At 58.4% G+C, this 22,085-nt stretch overlaps 1 protein-coding gene across 6 annotated transcripts in view; it reads right to left on the bottom strand.

Moving 5' to 3' along the window:
• The window catches only part of ABCA2 (ATP binding cassette subfamily A member 2), a 126,994-nt gene that overhangs the window by 34,073 nt on the left and 70,836 nt on the right, over positions 1-22,085 (bottom strand). For all 6 annotated transcript variants that reach the window (XM_039505940.1, XM_039505935.1, XM_039505937.1 and 3 more), the window contains 14 exons: positions 21,986-22,082; positions 20,939-21,112; positions 20,721-20,823; positions 20,275-20,389; positions 11,145-11,335; positions 9,370-9,520; positions 8,314-8,518; positions 7,806-7,970; positions 6,817-6,997; positions 5,974-6,186; positions 5,179-5,375; positions 3,283-3,465; positions 1,402-1,586; positions 168-288 (listed from right to left, as the gene is read on the bottom strand). In XM_039505940.1, the coding sequence (XP_039361874.1) occupies positions 168-288; positions 1,402-1,586; positions 3,283-3,465; positions 5,179-5,375; positions 5,974-6,186; positions 6,817-6,997; positions 7,806-7,970; positions 8,314-8,518; positions 9,370-9,520; positions 11,145-11,335; positions 20,275-20,389; positions 20,721-20,823; positions 20,939-21,112; positions 21,986-22,082 (2,281 nt within the window). The remainder of the gene's footprint in view (positions 1-167; positions 289-1,401; positions 1,587-3,282; positions 3,466-5,178; positions 5,376-5,973; positions 6,187-6,816; positions 6,998-7,805; positions 7,971-8,313; positions 8,519-9,369; positions 9,521-11,144; positions 11,336-20,274; positions 20,390-20,720; positions 20,824-20,938; positions 21,113-21,985; positions 22,083-22,085) is intronic.

Genomic DNA, 22,085 nt, shown 5'->3' with positions numbered 1-22,085 from the left:
TTCGCTCTGAGAGGGACTGAGGGACCCACCACCGAATTGCCGCTGAAGACCCTGACGTGCAGCCCCTCACCATTGCCCGCCCCAAGCAGCTGCTTGCTGAGCTGGTGCCTGGAGCCAGCCCTGGATAGTGAACTCGGTTTGTTTCTGTAAGGCCGCTGACCCCTTACCGACATCGCTGTTCTCCAGGGACAGGTCCTCCTCCGACACCTTGAGGAAGACCTCCTCCAGGGTAGTGTCCATCAGCCCGAAGCTGGTCAGCTCCAGCTCCCCCAGGCTCTGCTCCAGGTGCTGCGAACAAGGAACAAGGGTGAGGAGCGGAGGGAGACCACAGCAAAGAGCCACCCCAGAAGCTCCCGGCTAAGCAGCAATCAGCCCGCATGCCTGTCCGCCCAGCACCCCCTGCAGCACGGGGACCTTCGGAACTCCCCCATCCCCAGACGGCCAGGCCGGGCGAACGACAAAAGGCAAGAGGCCGGATGGCTGCCTGTGAGTGCTGACACATGAACCAGGGACCTCCAGAGCAAAAACCATGAGCTGCTACAGCTCGAGCCTCGGCTGTTCCGGACTCCTGGCTTCTGTGGCTCGGGCACAGAGAGGCACTGGTACCACATTCCGCCCGAGCTTACACCTGCCGGAAACCAGGCTCCTGGGTTGATCTGCAGACCCATCGCGAGCATCCCCCGCGTCCTCCCTCTCACCACCCACCTCCGAACGCAGTGCCCATGGGGTGGCTAGCGCTGCGAAAGCAGAGAGCCCATAACCCCACCCTGAGCCACCGGAGTCTGAACGGAGCAGCACTCCCGGGTGGCGGGAAAAGGAGAGGGGTGTGCTTGTCCCAGCGACCCAGGCCCTCTGTGCTGCTGGGCTGGGGGACGCCAGGGGCAGCGCTGCAGGCTTAGGGCAAGCTAGGGAGCCCCGCAGTAAGCGAGGGCACCGGGGAGCTCGGAGAATTACAGCATGCGGGACGGACTATCCCAAGAGACGCCGCCGCTGGGCGATGCCCCTGTGCAAGGGCAAGGGACACGCTCGGGGCTGGATCTGCAAATGAGCCTAAGGGAATGAGACACCCAAATCCCTTGGACTCCTTGGCAAATCCCAGCATAACAAATAATTCAGTGTTACCCCCACAGGTGCTCCCCCACCCACCAACCCAGCGAGCGCCCAGCCCGGCTCCTGCACCCCCTCGCCGACCAACCAGCGAGCGCCCAGCCCGGCTCCTGCACCCCCTCGCCGACCAACCAGCGAGCGCCCAGCCCGGCTCCTGCACCCCCTCGCCGACCAACCAGCGAGTGCCCAGCGGTCCCCCACCTCTGCCCCTGCGGCGCCCCCCTGCTCTGAGTCAGCACCCCCTGAGCAGCTTCCTCTCCCCACTCGGTAACTGGCCTCTCGAAGGGCCGGTACCTGGAAGAGCCTCTCGAAGCAGCCCTTCTTGACAGCCTCGCTGGGCAGGATGTAGGAGAGCTCCGTGTTGGTGTTGGAGATCAGCAGGCAGGAGGCCACGTACTTCTTGATGAACTGGGTGACGCGGGGCTCGGAGCAGGGGCTGGCGGAGGAGTGGGAGGGGGGGCTGTGCGTCTGCCCCGAGTCTAGCACAGGGAGGGAGCAGAGAAGGACGGGTCACTTCACACACCCAGCTCTGCCTGGCCCCGGAGTCCTTGCATTTTTCTTTCCAGGTCCCAAAAGCTGATGCTGCTTTTTTGTTTTATTTTAAACTCTGCTTTTTTTCAGTGACTCTCCTGCTGGATTCACAGCTGGGAGCCCAGCCCTGCATGCACCAAGCAAACTGCCCCCACACTGCCCAGCCCTGGAGGAACTGCCCTGGCCTGAGAAGGGAATTTAGCCTCCACGGCCCATTGGCCTCTCTGCCGACACTCCCAGCAACGGGGCCGGCTCCTACGGGTGCAATCGTACCCAGACCCCCATCCACCGGGGAGAAGTGAGATCACAGAACGTATTTCTCACAGGATACCCAACAGTAACAACCTTCCATTGCTAACAGCCTGGGCTGGACTGAAACCACCCCCTGGAGGTGAAGGGCTCCATGCAGCACGTTACCCTGAGCCCGAGTCATGCAGCGCCCAGGGAGCAGGTGCGAACTGTGTTGAACAAGAGCTTCTCAGCCTGCAGTTTGGAACAGGGGTATACGGGCCTGGAGAGAGGGGGATTAGCCCCAAGTCGCACTGGCTCTCGTGGGAGCTACAAGTGCCACTTTCCTTCAGGTACCTGAGTTGGGCAGCATTTGACCTTCCTCTCTGGGCTGGTTGGTCATTTCATGGGCTTTTCGTTTTGGGCAGGGCTGGGGGGAAATTCGCCACTGACACTTTTTTCTCCTCCCGCATGGAATATTAGGTTTGCGGCTCAAAATCGAAGCCACCCAGGAGAAGTAGCCCCCTCCATTATCACAGGAAAACGGAAAGCCCAAGATGCCGACAGGCAGGAAGAACCAGGGCCCTCCTCCTCCTGGCTGCAAAGCAAAGACAGGCCAGGTCGGGAGGCATTCTGGGGGCAGAGAAGGCGGGAGCACTCCACTGATCTCAGAGCACAATGCACACATGAAATTACTTTGCTCGGTAGTTGTCAGTTTCTCCTGCCCCGAGATGGAAACCCTGACTGCTTCAAGAAATGGCCAAGGACCGTCAATCAGTGCTACCTCGCAATCTCCCACTCCAATGGGATTGTAATAGCATCAGAAAAGCAATAGCCCTCGGAGATTCGCCTCACAGAGCCCCATGCTTCCTGTGCATGGGGATGAGGGGGACTACTTTTCCTCTCCCCAGCGGTGGTAGCAGAAGATCATGCAATGCTGGAGGTAAGAGCTCTCTGCTTACACAGAGACCAAGCACCTGGCATTGGGCACTGTCAGAAGACAGGATCCTGGGGTAGATGCACCTTTGGTCTGACCCAATATGGCCGTGCTTATGTTCTGAGCACTCCCACAGGACATGGGAGCCCCAGGTCCCAGCGCTTGCTGTGAATCAGGCACATCCCAGGCGAGTGTCCTAGGCACAGGGCTACAGGCTGTACTGGGGTGTCTCACTCTTGGGTGTTTTCAAAAAAGTTGAAAGTTCTTGATATCATCCCAAACCGGAGCAAACACAAATTGCAAAGCCTAGCCATTTTTCACAAAACGGGAATGTTGTTTTCCGGCCAGCCCTCCTGAGAGCTACTAGCTCAGACAGCAGGTCTGATCCTGTCTACATTATGTGGATCCTGTCTACATTTCCCAAGGTGGCCTGGGGGGGCAGACCCCCTAGTGCGGGTGCGGCGTGCCCGGTGACTGACCTGTGCCGTTCCTGGAGTCTGACTGCTTCTTCACCACCGTCAGCTTGTAGCCATCCCCGTAGGTGCTCTTGAGGAAGAGTGGGGAGCCGCAGCACTTGAGTTTGCCATGGGAGATGATGGCGATGCGGTCCCCGAGCAGGTCGGCCTCGTCCATGTGATGTGTGGAGAGCAGGATGGTCCTTCCTGCCAGGCCAGGGACAAGCGCAGGGGAAGAGCGTCAGGGAGGGGTGAGTGGGGAACGCGCCGCGGGTCAGCCCCCAGGGACACCCAAGCAGCACATGCAGCACCTGCTGCCAGAAGACAACGTGTTCTCTACCAAGCAGTCGGGGCTTCAGGGAACCTGCCTCACAGAGCCATTGCATCCACGGGACTCAGAGTGTTTGGCCAAGGTGGGTGGGGCAGTCTTACTATCCCTGTGGTACAGCTGGGGAAACTGAGGCACAAAGCGAGACGGGAGGGATTTGCCTCAGGTCACCCAGCGAGAGCGTGCAGAGGCAGGAACAGAACCCAGGAGTCTGGTGCTACAACCACTCATTGCTGGGCCTATCTCAGCTGGTTCAAACAAGGATTTTTATTTGGTGGTCAGTCATAGCCAGAGTCCATTCCCTAAAATCCAGCTTTCCTTCTCCCTCCAGGCACAGGGTCAGGTTGGGGCAATGCTCCTGTTACTCACTAGAGTTACTCCTGGGGGAATTCGGCACTACTGTGTGCATGCATAATGAATGAGCCCCGCCTATTTTTAATTTTTGGCGCAGAAAAAAAGCTTCTGCCAAAATGTTGCTGCAGTTCTGCCTTTTGCTCAACAGAGAGCGCTGTGGTGATAGAACAAAGCAGCAGCTCCCTGCCAGCGCGGAGGGAGGAGAAAGAGCCTGCCTTCTTCACAGCCGGCCAGGTTAGGAGAGAGGGGCTACGGGGAGACAGACACCGTGGGGTGCTGGGAGGGTCAGACAGGGGCTCATAAGGGCTAGTGGGTGAGGACAGACTGGGGCAGGGGCTGAATGGGGGTTGAGGCACAGGGCCATGGCGGGAGGGAGCTGCAGGGCCACGTGGTGATGGGGGAGGGGTGCAAGGCTATATAGGGACAGAGGAGTGGCTGGGTGAGGGAACAGAGACACATGGGGTAGGGGGAAGCGGGTGCAGGGCCACATGGGGATTGGGGGAGGGGTGTCTGAGTGGGGATGGAGGGACACATGCACAGGGAGTGCAAGAACACATAGGGACGGGGCAGATGTGCCTGACTGAATGGGAGAGGCTAGGGTCAGCCAGGGTCTGCATGGGGGAAGCTCCATAACAATCCCTCCCCACCCCCCAAAACTGTTCCATACTTTGCTCCACCCATACCCAGCAACCCTCCAAGTTCACACCCAGGCTCCTTCCCAGCAATTTACTTCCCTCTCCCTCAGCATCCCTGACTCCCCACAGCCTTTGCGCTGCTTCGGAGGGGTGCAGGAAATACGGGCCTGTATTGTAGTTTAAATGAATTATTACTCAAGAGTTCTGTATCAATATGCCTAGTAAGGAATCTATTTGTCAAAAAACATTTCTTGAATCTTTTTTGTTGTCTGGGTTGTTACAGACATGCTTGCTGACAGGTATTTTGAAATAAATGACCAAAAATAATTTAAACTGGTGTAAATACATTGTGTTATTTTGACAAATAAAAAATGCAGAATTTTGCAGAATTTTAAAATATTGCGCTAAGAACTTTTAATTTTTTATTGCAGAATTTTTTATTTTGGGGCACAGCACTCCCCCAGGAGTAACTCTTAGAGTGCCTTTGTTAACCAAGGTTCATCACCCAGGGAGGTGGCAGAGGAATCCTGGTGTGGAGTCTCGCGCCGCACGGAATGGACTCGGACAGGGCTCAGAGCCACTGCCATGCTTTGGGTTGCTCACCAGGTTTGTATTTGAGGATCAGATCCCAAATAGCCCTACGTGCGTACGGGTCAACGCCAGCAGTGGGCTCATCCAAGATAACAGCCCGCGATCCCCCCACAAAGGCGATGGCCACCGACAGCTTCCTCTTCATCCCTCCTGACAGAGTCTGCACCAGGGAGTGCCGCTTGTTGGACAGCTCCAGGTCTTCAATCATCCTGGGGACAGATCCGACATAGCTGTCACAGCCTAGTCACACGCAGGCTGCGTGAGCCAGGCTGGGCAGATGCAAGCACACTGCTGAAGGAGCAGATCTCTGAGTTAACAGCCCACTAAGATGAATGGGGCAGTTCACACCTCCCCGAGCTACTGTTTCAGGCGCTTTGCAGACTCAGATACACTGGGTACGCTCAGCTGGAAGGTTTTCTCTGCAACCACAAGGGTTAAAAAATACACTTTTAAAACGAAAGCTTAGCTCTCGTCGCCCACAGCCAAGCGTTTCAATAGTGGCTGGGGATATTGGGTGCCCAGCTTAAGACTCCTTAAAGCGGCCTGGCTTTCAGAAAGTGCTAAGCACCCACCATCTGAAAAATCAAGCCCTTTAAGGTGTCTCAAGTGGGGCCCTCACAATCACTAGCTACTTCTGAAAGTCTTTGCCCAGTTCTGCACTAAGGGATGGACTCTGGGGCCAGTGCCACAGAGCGCTGGGGCTCTGGTCAAAGTCCACTAGACCTGCTCGCGCAAAATGGTTCATGCCAACACAGTGATGGCTGTTTATCGCCTAGGGAGGAGTCATTGGCCGGGGCTGGTCCCTACTTGTCCATCTCCTTGCGGATCTCCTCCTCCGCCATGCTCTTAAGCTGCGAGTAGAACCAGAGGTGCTCCTCCACCGTCAGCTTATCGAAGAGCACGTTGTGCTGGGGACACATGCCCAGGTTCTTCCGGATCTCGTCCATCTCCGTCCGGATGTCGTGGCCGTAGATGGTAGCAGAGCCCGAGGTTGGGGGGAAGAGGCCAGTCAGGATGGACCTGGGAAAGAAACAGGGCAGCATCGGCTCTTCTCCCTGCCTGGAAACGCGGCGATTGCCTAGCACAGCTCCACGGCGTGCCGCTGCGGGAAGGGCCCTTAGGCAGCTCCGCCCTGTGGAACAGCACTGCCCACGCTGCCCGAGGCCAGCGGATGCCAGAGGAGGGCCCAGCCTATCCAGGGCCAGCCAGTGTGTGCACCAGCTTGTTACAGCTCCACCTTGCGGGGCCTTCACAACCCCATCACCTCCCCGCCTCCCCCCACACTCCCTTCCCACATGAGCCTCCCACTCCGCTCTAAGCACATGCCCTCCTCCTTCAAACCCGCCCTGGTAAGGCCTCAGCACCTCCTCCCACCCAGATCAGGCCACGGACCCTGGGCACTGCCTGCTGAACGAACCCCAAAACACCGCCGAGAACTGGCAGCACTGCCGAGCTGGGGGGCACTGTGTGGCACAAAGATATTGGTGAGGACAGAGCCTGGGAACCCAGGCTAACCCCACTGTGACAGCGATCGTGCAGCCCTCCCAGTGTCAGAGGCGGTGAGACCCGCCCACCCTCATCCCATGGCTGCCCCTGCCCCGATTTCTCCATGTCACCGCCCGCGGCAGGGCTCCCCAGCCCACGACTCACATGGTGGTGGTCTTGCCTGCCCCGTTGTGCCCCAGGAAGGACACCACTTGGTTCTCATAGAGGTTCAGGCTCAGCTTGTTCAGCGCCAGCTTCTTGTCCGTCTTGTAGACCTTGGTGAGCTTGTCCACGCACACGACGAGCGGCAGGTGGTTCGGCTCCTCCTCTATGCCACGCGTCTCCTCTGCAACGAGAGCAGGGAGGTGGTGGGCAGGGGCCTGGGGTGTCTCCGTCAGCGTGTGCGGGGAGCCAGGGGACCGGCCGCCACCCAGCACTGAACCGGGTCGTGCACCCTGGGGAGACGGGCAGTGGGGCCACCCAGGATATGCCGTGATGGTCCCGAATCCCCTCCCAAAACGATAACAAACAAATGGGGCAGGGCCAGCTGCCCCCTGTTCCGGGTTTGTGCAGCGCCCAGGATGATGGGCCCCCAGGCCCTGCCCAATAAGCCCCAGCTGGCACACGTCAGCATTGCCCGGGTGAACCCACTGCACCACGCTGATTGCCACGAGCGCAGGATCTGTGTCTTGCCGAGAAGCTGCCCTTCCCCCTCTCGCCCCCTTCCACGCCCGCTCTGCCATCATTTCACTTCCGCCTCTGAGGCTCTCAAGGAGCTGGGGGACAGGGATGGATTTGGCCCCATACCGCCTCCACGAGGCTGGCCCGTATTATGGCCCTCGCTTTGGGGAAACGGCAGCACAGGGTCCATCTCCTCTGCGAATCGAGGGGTGTTTCTAAGCGGGTTAGCAGCGTGAGCTCAGCGCCAGGCTGTAACTCGCTGCTGAGCCGAGCAGAAAGCCCGGGGGCTGGGAAGTCACTGCTTTTGGCAGGCCTGATCCCCACCCCCACCCAAGAGAGGTGGCGTGACTGTCCCGGTGCCACTGGGAGTGGGACTGAGCCAGGAACAGCAGCCAGGTCCCCTGGATCCCAGCCCGTTCCCCACTGGCCCCTCTCCCCCGTCTCTGCACTGCCCAGCCTGCGGGCGCTCTTACCCAGCCGCCTGTTCTCCATGGCGCAGGCCTGATCCTCCTCCATGATGCTGAGGCGGGTGGTTCTAGACCAGGGCCAGGTCCACTCCCAGGTTTCGACCCGCCCGTTCCCGAGCCAGTAGGATTTCTGGAAGGGGAAGTACCAGGGCCGGGGGAGCCCGTACATGCCTGCAAAGGAAGGGAGATCAGCGGCGGTTCTGGGGTTCGTGCAGGAGGCCCATGGTGTGACCGAGAGGTGTGGGCCTCCCCCGCAGGAAGTGGGGGCCAGCGGGGGTGGTACGTGCAGTCCCCTGGAAGGGACAACACACAGAGCCCCGGGGCAGATCACTGGGTGGTTACACCCCCGAACCCCCCGGTTTATGAACATGGCCGGATGCTGACCTGCCCCCACCCCCTGCATTCACAGCCATGCCTGGGGAGGCTGTTGACCGGCCCTCCTTCCATCCCAGTCAGGTCGGTGCCACCCTGCACCTGCCCCCCTTGGGCTGCAGGAGGCGGCCCTGGCCCGTACCTGGGTGCACGGCCTCGATGTACCACGTCAGCACACCGTAGACCACGGCATCCACGATCAGCATCATCATGGAGAGCAGCAGGTTGAAGTCGTCGCCTTCCACGGGCGACTGGCTGAAGGTGTGCCACTGGATGCCCACGCCCGCCACCTCGTACAGCGCAAAGTACTTGGAGCCCAGCCCGAAGGCCGTGGTCGACATGAGAGACTGAGCGGGGGAGAGGGAGGTTAGGTGCTCCCCTAAAGCCCTGGGCAGCGATCCCCTAGCCAGGTGCTCGGGGGAGGCCATCAAGGGTACGGACGGGCGAGGGGAACGAAAGCCATTGGCGGTGAGGGTGGGAATCCATGGAGGGTCTGGATGCAGCAAAGGGAAAAAGGCCCCTGGGGGTGTGGATAGTGGATGGCAGGGGGCACCGCTGCCTCCTACAGGCGCTCTGGTGCAGCGGCTCTAAGATCAGGATTCACACTGGGGCATGAGCTCCTCACAAGGGGCCAGCTCCTGCCCTGCCCAGCTCCATCACAGGGTGCAGCTGGGCAGTGCCACGCTGCCCCAGCCTGCAAGGCTCTGGAGAGGACGCAGTGTGCGGCCCGTGTTAGTTGGCACACTCCCCTGCAGGGATCCCACCCTCCTGGAGGGGCAGAGGCTCCTTATCCCCACCCGCAGGGCAGCGGAGCCCTCAGGACCCCTCCCCGTGCGAGCCCCTGGCCCAGCCGGGCTCTGGCTATGCAGAGGGATGTTAGGCTGGAAATGTTGGTTTCTCCAGCTCTGTCCTGCTGAAGGCTCCTTGGTCCCTGTGGCTGCAGCAGGCAGTTCTCTGGCCATAGGTGGCCTGACTCCTCCAGTGACTGGGGCTGGAGGCATGGCCGGGGTGGGGGGGGAGAGGTCTCCCTCCCATGCTGGGCAAGCAGCAGGGAGCATGCCCCACCCATCCTGGCAGCGAGGAGGGCGATGGGACGTGGGGGGCAGGCTGGTGATGGAGGGAGCAGAGCCGGGGAGCCCCGTTCCCAGCCATGCCCAGGGCCTGCAGGGAGCCGCACCGGGCCGGGCCCAGGACTCACAGCGATGCACTTCTCGAAGGCCGTGATCTTGTCGTGCGCCACTTCCTCCCGGATGGCGACGTACATGTAGGGGACGTAGCTCAGGAAGTAGATGATGCCCCCGCAGGCTGAGGCCAGCTTGGCCTTGGAATAGAGCACGGACACCAGGAAACTGTGGGGCAGACAGTGTGACATCCTCCGCCGCAGAGCGAAAGGGGGTCAGCCCCCCCAGTCCCTGCCCCAGCGGGGGGATGACCCCGAGCCCCAGAGAGAGAGGGTATTAAGCCCCCCCCAGCCCCACCTCTCCCCCCAGAGAAAAAGGCCCCCCCACTTCATCACCCACCTCGGAGAAAAAGAGGCATGACCACCTCCCACACTCTGTCAAACTCTATCAGAGGATGGGGACCCCCCCCGCCCCGCCAGAGTTCTGGGGGGCAGACCTGGCTATTTCCTTGGCAGCCTGGGGACAGAAACCCTCTGTTTGCTACCCAAGAGGCCCAGCACGGAGCGGCCCAGCAGGTTTCCTTCCCCCTGCCCTGCTGGTGAGCCTCACCCCGCTGGGGGGGCACCTGGGGAATTCAGTCCCCACCCATCTTTCAGTCCTTGGCCCCTCTGCTGAGCCTGCCAATGAGCCACCCCCCTGCCAGAAGGATCAGGGCCTCCGAGGAGGGGCTGGACTGGCCCACAAGCTGTCATGTCGGACAGCGGGACTGGAACTCAGTACCGACCCTGCTTCCTCGGGCCCCATTGCTGGCTCCCCTTCCTAAAACCTCCAGGAGGCAAACACCCCTCAGAACAGAGCAGAGGGAGTGCGGCAGAACCAGCTCTGACCGGACCAAGCACCCCCCGGCAAGGATGGCCAGGGCCGGGGGGTGTTGCTGTGTCACCACTCAGGTGCACAGATTCCCCACTGCCCTTTACAGCCACGGCGGCTACACCACAATGACTTTGTGGTTCCTTCTAACAGAACGTGGAAGGGGACGACACCTGCCACCGACTGATGGGAGAACCTGCTTCCCTGCGATCCTCACCCCCATAAATAACTCCCACCCGCCCATGAGCCAGCCGATCCCTGCAGACACCCCGACAGCGCAGGCTTCTCACCGCCAGTCAGCCTGCCTCCCCCTGTACTCCAATCGAATCAGCCGGCGACTCAGAGGTTTGAGCTTGTGGCATTGTCCACAAGCTGGATTCTCCTCTAATGATGCCGGTGTAAATCAGGAGGAGCTCCATGGAAGCCCAGGGAGTTACACCAGCTTCAGGGGACTATCTGGCCTTTAGCTGCGAGACGATCCCAGCCCGTACTGGGGTGGGTGGGGAAAGCATCTGCCACCCGTTGCTCGTAACCATCTTTAATCCTGCTGCTGGTGGCGCAGAAACAGGCAGTGCCCAGGGCTCAGGCTGGGGCCGTAGCTCAATGACCCACTGTTGCCTCCCCTGATCGAGGAGCCCAGTGCGAGCAGCACTGGGGTGACCCTGGGTACATCCCTGGCTCCCCTTCTCTGCGAGTTCATGGTCCCGCGCTAATGGCCCCAGCACTGTGGCTTTGCTAGAAACTGTGAAATCAAACATTGGACACAAATGGAATCCAGACCCCAGAGTAACAAATCAACCCTGCTACCCCAGCCCCCCCGGACCCCTCCCCCAGGCTCAGAGACAGCGGCCACGCCCCAGGGAGTGCATGTCTAGAGGCCTCGTTGCTCTGGCCCTTGCCCCTCTGGCTGCTTGACTCGTCCCTAGCCTCTGGGCCCTGCCATCACTGCTGTGTTACACCCCTGCCCCGCCCCAGCGCTCACCAGAACATGATGGTGGCCACGGCGTAGATGGCAAGGAAGAGCCAGATGATGAAGACATCGCTGTGCATCAGGACCTTGCCGTATTTCAGGATGGCGGTGAGCGCGGTGACGGAGATGGAGAGCTGGACAAAGCCAGTGATGAACCAGGCCACCCAGTGGACTGCGTTGTTCAGGCCCATCATCTTCATCACCTGCAAGAGACAGTGCCACGCGCCATCAGAGCACATGGCCCCACTGGGACTGGTTCCACGGGACAGTCCCTGCCCTGCCAGCAGGACGTCCTCACGGGACACAGCGGAGCAAGGATAAGGCATCTCAACACGGGCCAGGTTCAAAGGGAGCAGCTCTGCACCCAATGCCCTGGTGGGTGTGTGGGCAAGGGGAACCTGTGGGAAGGCGGGAGCTGGGGGATCATTCCTTCATTTCCCTATTTGTTACTTGCCTTGTGGTGATCTGAGGCCGGGATTGTGCTGCTAAGGCGTCTCTTACAGGCATTGCATCTACTCAACAAGCAAATTCCCCCAGGCCGAGATTTCCACCAGCGGCCAGTGACACCCGGGCTGCAACTGGAGGCTCCTGAAAGAGGCCCGGTTCCCAGAGTTTGCGGCACTCTGGAAACAAGGGCTCCAGAAACACGAGCCACTTTTGATTAACTGCCATGAAACACAGCAAGGAGGCAGGAGACAGCCAGGCCAGATGTGCAGAGCTTGGATAACCCAGTCTCTCTTTGTGGTCACTACATGATCACCGAGTTCTCCCCCAGGTCAGAGTGGCTGGGCAGTGGCCTTGAGATGGGGGTGCAGCGGGGTGGGGGCAGTTTGCTGGCTAGGAGCATCTGGGTATATCTCACTTCGCCAGTTCTCTGTCACTGCAGGGACCTCAGGCATTAGTGCGCCTGGGTCCCTCTGGTTCTCTGCCTGGAGCTGGCACACAACAGCTAACCCACCCGGAGTCTCATTCCGCGGTTGGGTTTGAGGTGCGGATGCGGGTGGGGTCTGTGTTACACAGGAGGTCAGGCTAGACCATCTGGTGGTTCCTTCTGGCCTTAAACTCTGATTCACAAGCATCTTATTCCTCCCTCTCCCTATGCACCTTACAGAGAAAGATCCTAGTTCCGTGGCCCTGGCTGGTCTGTGCAGCTGGTCGCTCTCAGCTTCCAGCATTAGAGTCTGATCCCACTTCTTAAAACACAGGCAGGCAGCAGGGGAGAGAAGCAGCGCGGGAGAAAGGAACACGCAGCTCCCGTCTATGACCCCCAAAGCTCAGAGGCTGGCAGGGGGTCACAGCAAGGGGCCCAGTGGCCCATTCTGGGACGGTGGCACTAGAGGTTTGGCTGGGGTGGCTCTTATTTTCCACTGGCCGGTCTCTGGAGGTCAGAGGGTTTGTTGGTTTATTCCTGTGGTTGCCCAAGTATTGCCAGGTGGGATCTGGCCTGGCTGGCTAAGCCGGATTCCTGCGGGCGAGGGAAGGCAAATGGAGCAATTGGGAAGCTGGAGAAGAAACAGGAAACCGAGGAACTGCCTGGGTGGTTCAGACCAGGGTCCACTAGCCCAGGGTCCCATCTCCAACTGTGGCCACCTGCTTCAGAGGGAGGCGCAAGAGACCCTGCAGGGGGCAGCGAAGCTGGAGCGCTCGCCTGCGCCATATAAAGGTCCCGACCTTTTCTGGACCTGCCTAGCTCTTGGCCCCACGACAAGGTGGGTGGGGGGAGGAACTGATCCATGGTGGGGGCTGGGAGGCAGCGGGACTCTTCGGCCCCCATCACTGGGGCTGCTCAGCACTCGGCCGCAGCAGGGCCTCCCGAAGGGCAGCTGGGAGGTCCCAAGGGAGCAGGCGCGGCAGTAAAGGTTCCCTGGCGTCTCCTGCGGGAGAGAGGCAGAGCAAAGGGCCCAGGAAGGCAGACAGAGCCGCCTAATGCTCGTTTGGTGACCTGAACTCAAACTGAGCCCCCCCAGGGAGGGGAAAGCCGGGGTGAGCTAACTGCCCCGAGCCCCCTCCCCAGGGAGGGGAAAGCCGGGGTGAGCTAACTGCCCCGAACCCCCCCCGGGGAGGGGAAAGCCGGGGTGAGCTAACTGCCCCGAGCCCCCCCGGGGAGGGGAAGGCCGGGGTGTGCTAAATGCCCCAAGCCCCCCCGGGGAGGGGAAAGCCGGGGTGAGCTAACTGCCCCGAACCCCGGGAGGGAAAGCCGGGGTGAGCTAACTGCCCGAGCCCTCCCCAGGGAAAGCCGGGGTGAGCTAACTGCCCGAGGCCCCGGGTGGGGAAAGCCGGGGTGAGCTAACTGCCCCGAACCCCCCCCGGGGAGGGGAAAGCCGGGGTGAGCTAACTGCCCCGAACGCCCCCCCGGGGAGGGGAAAGCCGGGGTGAGCTAACTGCCCCGAGCCCCGGGAGGAAAGCCGGGTGAGCTAACTGCCCTGAGGCCCCGGGGGGAAAGCCGGGGTGAGCTAACTGCCCCGAGCGCCCCCCCCGGGGAGGGGAAAACCGGGGTGAGCTAACTGCCCCAAGCCCCCGGGGAAGCGGGGTGAGCTAACTGCCCAGGCCCCGGGAGGGGAAAGCCGGGGGGGAGCTAACTGCCCCGAGCCCCGGGAGGGAAAGCCGGGTGAGCTAACTGCCCGAGAGCCCCGGGAGGAAAGCTGGGGTGAGCTAACTGCCCGAGGCCCCGGGGAGGGGAAAGCCGGGGGGAGCTAACTGCCCCGAGCCCCCCGCCCCGGGGAGGGGAAAGCCGGGGTGAGCTAACTGCCCCGAGCCCCCCCCGGGGAGGGGAAAGCCGGGGTGAGCTAACTGCCCCGAGCCCCCCCGGGGAGGGGAAAGCCGGGGTGAGCTAACTGCCCTGAGCCCCTGTCATAAACAGATCGTTAAGGGTTAATGTCTCTTTTACCTGTAAAGGGTTAAGAAGCTCAGGTAACCTGGCTGACACCTGACCCGAAGGACCAATAAGGGGACAAGATACTTTCAAATCTTGGTGGAGGGAAGTCTTGGTTTTGTGCTTTTTGTTTTGGGGGTTGTTCGTTCTCGGGACTGAGAGGGACCAGACATCAATCCAGGCTCTCCAAATCTTTCTGAATCAGTCTCTCATGTTTCAAACTTGTAAGTAGCACAGGCAAGGCCTGTTAGTCTTATGTTTGTTTTCTCAACCTGTAAATGCTCCTTTTTGCTGAGAGGATTTTACCTCTGTTTGCTGTAACTTTGAACCTAAGGCTAGAGGGGGGGTTCCTCTGGGCTATATGAATCTGAATACCCTGTAAAGTATTTTCCATCCTGATTTTACAGAGATGGCTTTTAATTAAAGAAAGAAAGGTAAAAAATTTCTTTTTAAGAACCTGATTGATTTTTTCTTTCTTGTTTTAAGATCCCAGGGAATTGGGTCTGGACTCACCAGGAGTTGGTGGGGGAAAGGAGGGGGGAATGGTTAATTTCTCCTTGTGTTAAGATCCAAGGGGTTGGATCGGTATCACCAGGGACTTGGTGGAAAAGCCTCAAGGCAGCCCAGGGAGGGGAAAGTTTTGGGGGGGACAGGGAGTGTGCCAGACACTGGAATTCTGGCTGGTGGCAGTGTTACCGGATATAAGTTTGTAATTAAGCTTAGAAGTGTCCATGCAGGTCCCCACATCTGTACCCTAAAGTTCAGAGTGGGGGAGGAAACCTTGACAGCCCCCCTTGGCGGGGAAAGTTGGGGTGAGCTAACTGCCCCGAGCCCCCCCGGGGAGGGGAAAGCCGGGGTGAGCTAACTGCCCCAAGCCCCCCCGGGGAGGGGAAAGCCGGGGTGAGCTAACTGCCCCAAGCCCCCCCGGGAGGGGAAAGCTGGGGTGAGCTAACTGCCCTGAGCCCCCCTTGGCAGGGAAAGCCGGGGTGAGCTAACTGCCCCAAGCCCCCCCGGGAGGGGAAAGCCGGGGTGAGCTAACTGCCCCAAGCCCCCCCGGGAGGGGAAAGCCGGGGTGAGCTAACTGCCCTGAGCCCCCCTTGGCAGGGAAAGCTGGGGTGAGCTAACACGAGTGTGTGTGTGTGGGGGGGGGGTGAACCCAACAGCATGCAGGGAGGGGCAGACAGTCGTCATGGAGCCGACGAGGTGATTGAAAGGTGGATTCTCCAGGGTAGGCAGCAGCCCTTCAGGAACTGCAATCCCAGCGTCAGTTTCTGCCGGGGAGGGAGCAGGATCCGTAGGGCTCACGCTTTGCCGGCTTGTTGGTTTCTCCAGCACAGGTTCTCTCTGATCCCACCCTCCGGCTCTCGGCAACCCCTGCTGGTCACAACACTGCTTCTCGTGAAACTGAGGTGCGGCACAACTGTGCTAGACAAGGCCTGGACATTGTGTGGGGGAAGCCCAACGCTTCCACCCAGGCCCTACTGGGGGACGTGAGACACAGCACAGGGGAAAACCCTGGAGGGACAAAGCAGGCCCCTCAGACAGGGGGCGCAGCTGGAGCACTCTCCAGTTCGGTTTGTTCTCGCTGTCCGAAACATGCGTAGGAAAGAGACAGCCCTGGCTTAACCAGGAGATCTGCAATGATCTGAAACTCAAAAAAGAGTCTTACAAAACGTGGCAAGTAGGTCAAATTACAAAGGATGAATATAAACAAATAACACAAGTATGTAGGGACAAAATTAGAAAGGCCAAGGCCCAAAGAGAGATTCTCCTTTATGCCTCTAGCTAGCTCAACAAGAGGAAGACCAAGGACAGGGTAGGCCTGTTACTCAACAAGGGAGGAAAAACAACAACAGAACTATTAAATGACTTCTTTGTTTCAGTTTTCACCAAAAAGGTTCATAGCAATTGGATGTCTAACACACTGAATGCCCGTGACAATGAGGTTGGATCAGAGGCTAAAATAGGGAAAGAACACGTTAAAAATTACGAGAAGTCAAGTATCAGAGGGGTCGCCATGTTAGTCTGGATCTGTAAAAAGCGACAGAGAGTCCTGTGGCACCTTATAGACTAACAGACGTATTGGAGCATGAGCTTTCGTGGGTGAATCCCCACTTCGTCAGATGCATGTGGTGGACAAGTTAGATGTCTTCAAGTCACCAGGGCCTGATGAAATACATCCTAGGTTAGAATACTCAAGGAGCTGACTGAGGAGATATCTGAGCTATTAATGATCATCTTCAAAAAGTCATGGAAGATGGGAAAGATTCCAGAGGACTGGGAAAGGGCAAATATAGTGTCCAGCTATAAAAAGGAAAATAAGGACAACCCAGGAAATTACAGATCAGTCACCTTAACTTCAGTACCCGGAAAGATAATGGAGCAAATAATTAAGCAAGCAATTTGCAAACACCTAGAAGATAATAATTTTGATAAGTAACAGTCAGCACAGATTTGTCAAGAACAAGTCATGTGAAACCAACCTGATAGCTTTCAGGGTAAGAAGACTTGTGGGTATGGGGGAAGTGGTAGATGTGGTATATCTTGACTTTAGCATTTTGATACCTTCTCATAAATAAACTAGGGAAACACTGCCTAGATGGAGCTACTATAAGGTGGGTGCATAACTGCTTGGAAAATTGTTCTCAGAGAGTAGTTATCAGTGGTTCACAGTCAAGCTGGAAGGGTATGTCGAGTGGGGTCCCGCAGGGATCAGCTCTGGGTCTGGTTCTGTTCAATGTCTTCATCAAAGATTTAGATAATGGCATAGAGAGTACATTTAAAAAGTCTGTGGACGATACCAAGCTGGGAGGGGTTGCAAGTGCTTTGGAGGATAGGATTAAAATTCGAAATGATGTGGACAAACTGGAGAAATGGTCTGAAGTCAGCAGGATGAAATTTCGTAAGGACAAGTGCAAAGTACTTTACTTAGGAAGGAACAATGAGATGCACACGGACGAAGCTGGAAATGACTGCCTAGGAAGGAGCACAGCAGAAAGGGATCTTGGGTTCATAGTGACCACAAGCTAAATATGAGTCAACAATGTAACGCTGTTGCAAAAAAGCAAACATCATTCTGGGATGTATTAGCAGGAATGTTGTAAACAAACCACGAGAAATACATTCTTCTGCTCTACTCCGGCCTCAGCTGGAGTCTTGTGTCCTGTTCTGGGCGCCGCATTTCAGAAAAGATGTGAACAAATTGGAAAAGGTCCAGGGAAGGACAACAAAAATGATTAAAGGTCTAGAAAATATGACCGATGAGGGAAGATTGAAAAAACTGGGTTTGTGTAGTCTGGAGAAGGGACACCTGAGAGGGGACATGATAACGGTTTTTGAGTACATAAAACTCTGTTACAAGGAAGAGAGATAAAAATTGTTGTTCTTAACCTCTGAGGCGAGGACAGGAAGCAATGGGCTTAAGTATTGCAGCCAGGGCGGTTTAGGTTGAACATTAGGAAAAACTTTCTGTCAGGGTGGTTAAGCACTGGAATAAATTGCTGAGAGAGGTTGTGGAATCTCCATCATTGGAGATTTTTAAGAGCAGGTTAGGCAAACACTTGTTAGGGATGGTCTAGATAATACTTAGTCCTGCCCTGAGTGCAGGGGGCTGGACTAAATGACCTCTCGAGGTCCCTTCCAGTCCTACAATTCTATGATGCTATCGCCCCTGTGATGAAGTGGGAATTGTTGGTAGTACTTTTATGACGCTTGTGTGTGCCTCAGTTTCCCCGTGTGCTGCATTGTTACCTAGGGGGTGGGAAAGGGCTGTTTGCTCTCATAGCGGGCAAAGAGACACAGATATGGGTGTCACTTGGCTGTCTGGATCTGGATTCCCTTATCACTGGAGCCTCTGAAAAGACAATGGCAAATCTAATTGCCTGGACATTGATACCTAGCAACCAAGGCCCCAGAGAGACATAGACTTGCCCGCCTCTCCCCAGGGCTGAGCCGCATCTCTCAAGCTTGGGAACAAGGACTGGGTAGGTGGGAGGGATAAGTGTTGGCTGCTGGAGGCAGTCGGGGCTCTCACCCAGAGTCTGACAAAGGAAATCAGATGGAGAGACAGAGCTTGAGCACTGGAGCTCACTGCAGCTTGGCTGGGTCCTGGACTAACCAGAATGAATTATTCTTAACCTTCATCTCTGTGCTACCCTCAGGACTTCCCACGCTGCGTTCCAGTTAAGGAATAAACCCGGCTGTTCTGACAATGCTGGGCAAGGTGCATCCATCCCCAGCGTGCACCAGCCTCCATCGGGGCCCGGCTCAGTTGGACTCGCTGAACGGGGCTCACGCTGGGAAGTGGGGGTGCCTCAGGCCCAGAGGTTCAGTCTAAGGAGGCGGTGAAGCAGCGCGGCTTACCCTGGAGGAAGAGCGAGACCCCTAGGGGGACTGGCACACTGAGGGGGTTCCTCCTAGAGACCCTTCCAAAGCTGGTGCCATCGCACTGATCCTGTGGATTTGACACCCCCCGAAGGGGACTAGAGGATGATGCCACAGGCAAGGGAAGCACTGATGGCTCAGGGAATGCGTAGAGCTCTCTGCTCCTCCAGCAGCCAAGGTTGGGTCCTGCCCCATGTTAACTCAGACCCTGGAGAAGGGCAGAGACGGCCACAGCTGCTGTGGGAGAGAAAAGCCACCCGCTCTCCTTGCTCAGTCTGCCTAAGCCCAGCTGTCCCTGAGAGGGAGCACCGTCCCCTGGGGCCCAGACAAGACAGGGCTTGTGGCAAATGGCTCGAAAGGGCTGGACAGACCCTGTGGTTCTCTCTGGCTCCCTAACTACACAGCCTGTGCTGCCTCTGTGCAGGGTCTCAGGGAAGGATAATGCACAGCCCCGGCAGAGCCCTGTGGGATGCCAGCATCTCAATGCCAGGGAAGCCGTGTGCCTGGCCAGTAAGGGCACCGCTGATTTCCTTGTGGGAATCCCAATCAGGAGACCTTGGGAACATGCACGAGCAGATCAGTGAGCAGGGCAGCAGGAGACTCGGGCTGGGAGCCCTCACGGTCTGTTCTGCTGCGCCTGCATTGCTCAGCAGAGCATCCAACAGGGACGGGAAAAGCCTTCTACAGAAGCCTGCCAGGCCTGAACTTGGCAAAGGCAGGCCAGTCTCACATTGCCCTGGACTGACAGCCAGCTGTGCCTGGCACCGCACCCCAGCGCCTTCAGCAGGCTCTCGTTAGCTGCCGCAACCCTCCCTGCTCCTGCAGCCAGGCTCTAGGGGGGAGGCCAGTGCCAGCCAAGAACAAAGCGCTGCTGTTTGCCTGGAGCAGTAACCAGGTGATGGGGAGAACGGGGAGGGGGCATGGAAAGGGGATCCTCGGTGTCCGAGGTAGAAGAAACCCCATTGGCTCCTCTCTCCCCGTCACCAAGCAGGGATGTTCCCCACGGAACAGAGCCAGCGGTGCGATCCCACTGCTCCGAGAGCCAGGCTGGATCCTTGCTGCCTTAGGCTGTGTTTGCACAGGCACCTGCAGGTGGAAATATCCCTGTGGCACCATCCAGCCCTGGACACCCAGAGAGCAACACCTTGGTCCTAGGGCCTGAGCTGTGTTACTGCGGCAGAGGGCCCTCAGCAGCTAATGAGACGGGCCGGCAGCAATTCAGGGATTACAGAGCACGCCTTGGCCTCAGAGTGTTAGTAGGGGACAAACCCACCCCAGGAGTCTCACCAGCTCCAGCGGGGTTAAGCTGGGGGTGAACTTGGACCCGTATCTCCTATGCTCTGGTTTGGAGAACAGAAGCAACCATGGGTCTGTCTCCCCTCTCACTTGCTCTCATTTTACACCAATTCCAATGGTGTTACCCCAATTTACACCAGAGGAGAGAATCAGGTCCTGGGGCTTTCCCTGTAACATTTCACTCGGGGGTCCACAAACGTCCCCATGGGTGGAAAATGTCCTACCAGGCACCTACCCCATGCTCACAACGGCACAGACATCACCCGATCAGGGTCCTGTAACATCTCTGTGCCGGGCCAGCTCTTGCTGACGTGGGAAAGAAGGTTACACCACAAAGGCACTTCCTGGTCCCTCAGCTTCTTGCATTGCAATTGCAACACAGCAGCTGGAAGCAGAGAGGTGGAGCCACCATCACCCCTCCACAGAGCACAGCATGGGCAGTCCTACTCTCCCCCTTTCTTCCATGGAACTGGATTGTGCTGTCAACCATCTCCCTCCCTACCCCCGCTTCCTGCCGCCCCAGCAGGCCCCGAGAGGGACGCTAAATCCCAGCACCCCATCGCTCTGCCTGCAGGTGCTTGGGGTCCCCACCTCTTTCAGCCGATGCTCCTTCTCCGCCACAATGTGCTGGATCATCATCGCCACCGAATAGACCCAGGAGATCACCATGCACAAGGGCATCATGTGCTCGATGACGAACAGGAAACTGGGGAAGAGAGCAGGAAAGCACCATGAGAGCGCCTGGGGCCGGGAGCCCTGCATCAACCCTCGCTGGTGGGAATGGAAGGAAGCAGAAGAGGGGCCCAGCAATTCTGCTCCAGCCTCCCTCAGCCCCAAGCACCGTGCCCAGTTCTTGCCTCACTGCCTGCACTGGGGCCTTGTCTCCGGTTCGGTTCGGCCGCTTGGGCCTGGCAAGGGATTTGCCCAGGGGAGAGGCAGGGGCTGGGATTGGCCTGTCAGGTCCGTGCAGCCCCCATGACACGACATGAGACTCCCGCTGCCGTTCTCCCCCCTCCCCCACCCCCGGTGTTACTCACTCGTCCCTGGTGTAACACGGGTACGGGAACATCTGCACGTAATTGCCAGGCTCCACCACGTCATGGCCCACGAAGGTGTTGATTATGGCTCGCTCCATCATGTCTGAGGGGAGACAGAAGAGTCCAGGTCAGCGAGGGGCAGGGGCGGTGCCACTCGTCGAGAGGGTGCTGTGGGCGCTGCCGTGAGGTTGCTGGCAGGAGGGCCCCAGGCCACTCACCCTGGATCCACACGAAACCGTAGAGGAAGTAGAAGCGCCCGCCCGTGTTGGGGCCCGGCCGCCAGTACGCCCGCCGGATCTCATTGGTCTTCTCGGTGAAGCTGGAGTTCTGCCGGATCTTGTACATCACGTGGGGGGGCAGGGAGCCATCCTTGTTGGTCTGGAAGATCACACCTGAGGGGAGAGCACGCTCAGAGAGCTGAACACGGGGCGGCCTTCCTCTCCCTGCCGGCTCGGGGGCTAGCGTACGCTGGGGCAGGGAGGGCACCCCCAGGGCCTTACCCAAAGAGACCAATGGGGTCCTAGTGACCTCAGTGAGTGTCAGACCAGACCCCAAACGAGGGGGCAGTGAGAATCCCGAACAGGAGAAGAGGGAACCAGCAATGGTCACCTTCCACTGGAGCATCTCACAGGGCTTTGAATTAAGACCTGTAGCTGCCTTCAGAGAGCTTCCCTCATGTTATAGTTGGAGAAACTGAGGCACAGAGCAGTTCAGTGACTAGCCCAAAGTCACCCAGCAAGTCAGTGACAGAGCTAAGACCAGCCTCCTTCCCTGCCTTCTGTTCCTGCTACGGACAATACACATGGGGATTATTGGAGGGGATCCTTGTATCTGAAAGGAGTGACCTGCCCAACGGGCAGCCCGCCGGCTACCATTTGTACAGACCATGCGCCAGTGCACGCTCCCTGCTCACGGCACACGCGTGATCCCCCTAGGTCACCCGCCTCCTGCACATGCTGCCAGCGCTAACACAGCAGGGACCAGCCGCCAGACCTAGGGGAGGGATCGGCTGACCCTGCCAGCCCCCACAGGGCCTGCTAACTCCCGGTAATTACTGCCTGGGCTCCATGGGGGATGGGTGCTCCCAGCACTGCTGGGTCTGGCTGAGACACTGAGCAACATACACACCAAACCCCACCCCCACGAGGGGATCTAACGAAACGGGGAGCTGCAGTGAAGCAGGTTCCCAGAAGCCAGGGCCACGGGGTGGCTGAGCGAATGGAGAGGAGAGGGAAGGGAAGCATGAGGCCAGGGCTGGGACGTACTGGCAAACACCGTGACGTTGTCCTGGTACGCCTGGTTCAGCGTGTAGTTCACAATGCTCTCCTCATCGGGGAAGCCCTTGAAGATGTCCACGCTGACCTG

This window comes from Mauremys reevesii, linkage group 19 (genome assembly GCF_016161935.1).
Source record: "Mauremys reevesii isolate NIE-2019 linkage group 19, ASM1616193v1, whole genome shotgun sequence".
In the NCBI taxonomy this organism is placed as follows: Eukaryota; Metazoa; Chordata; order Testudines; family Geoemydidae; genus Mauremys; species Mauremys reevesii.
Note: the sequence above shows the minus strand (reverse complement) of the source record. Positions and strands in the feature narration are given on the sequence as shown.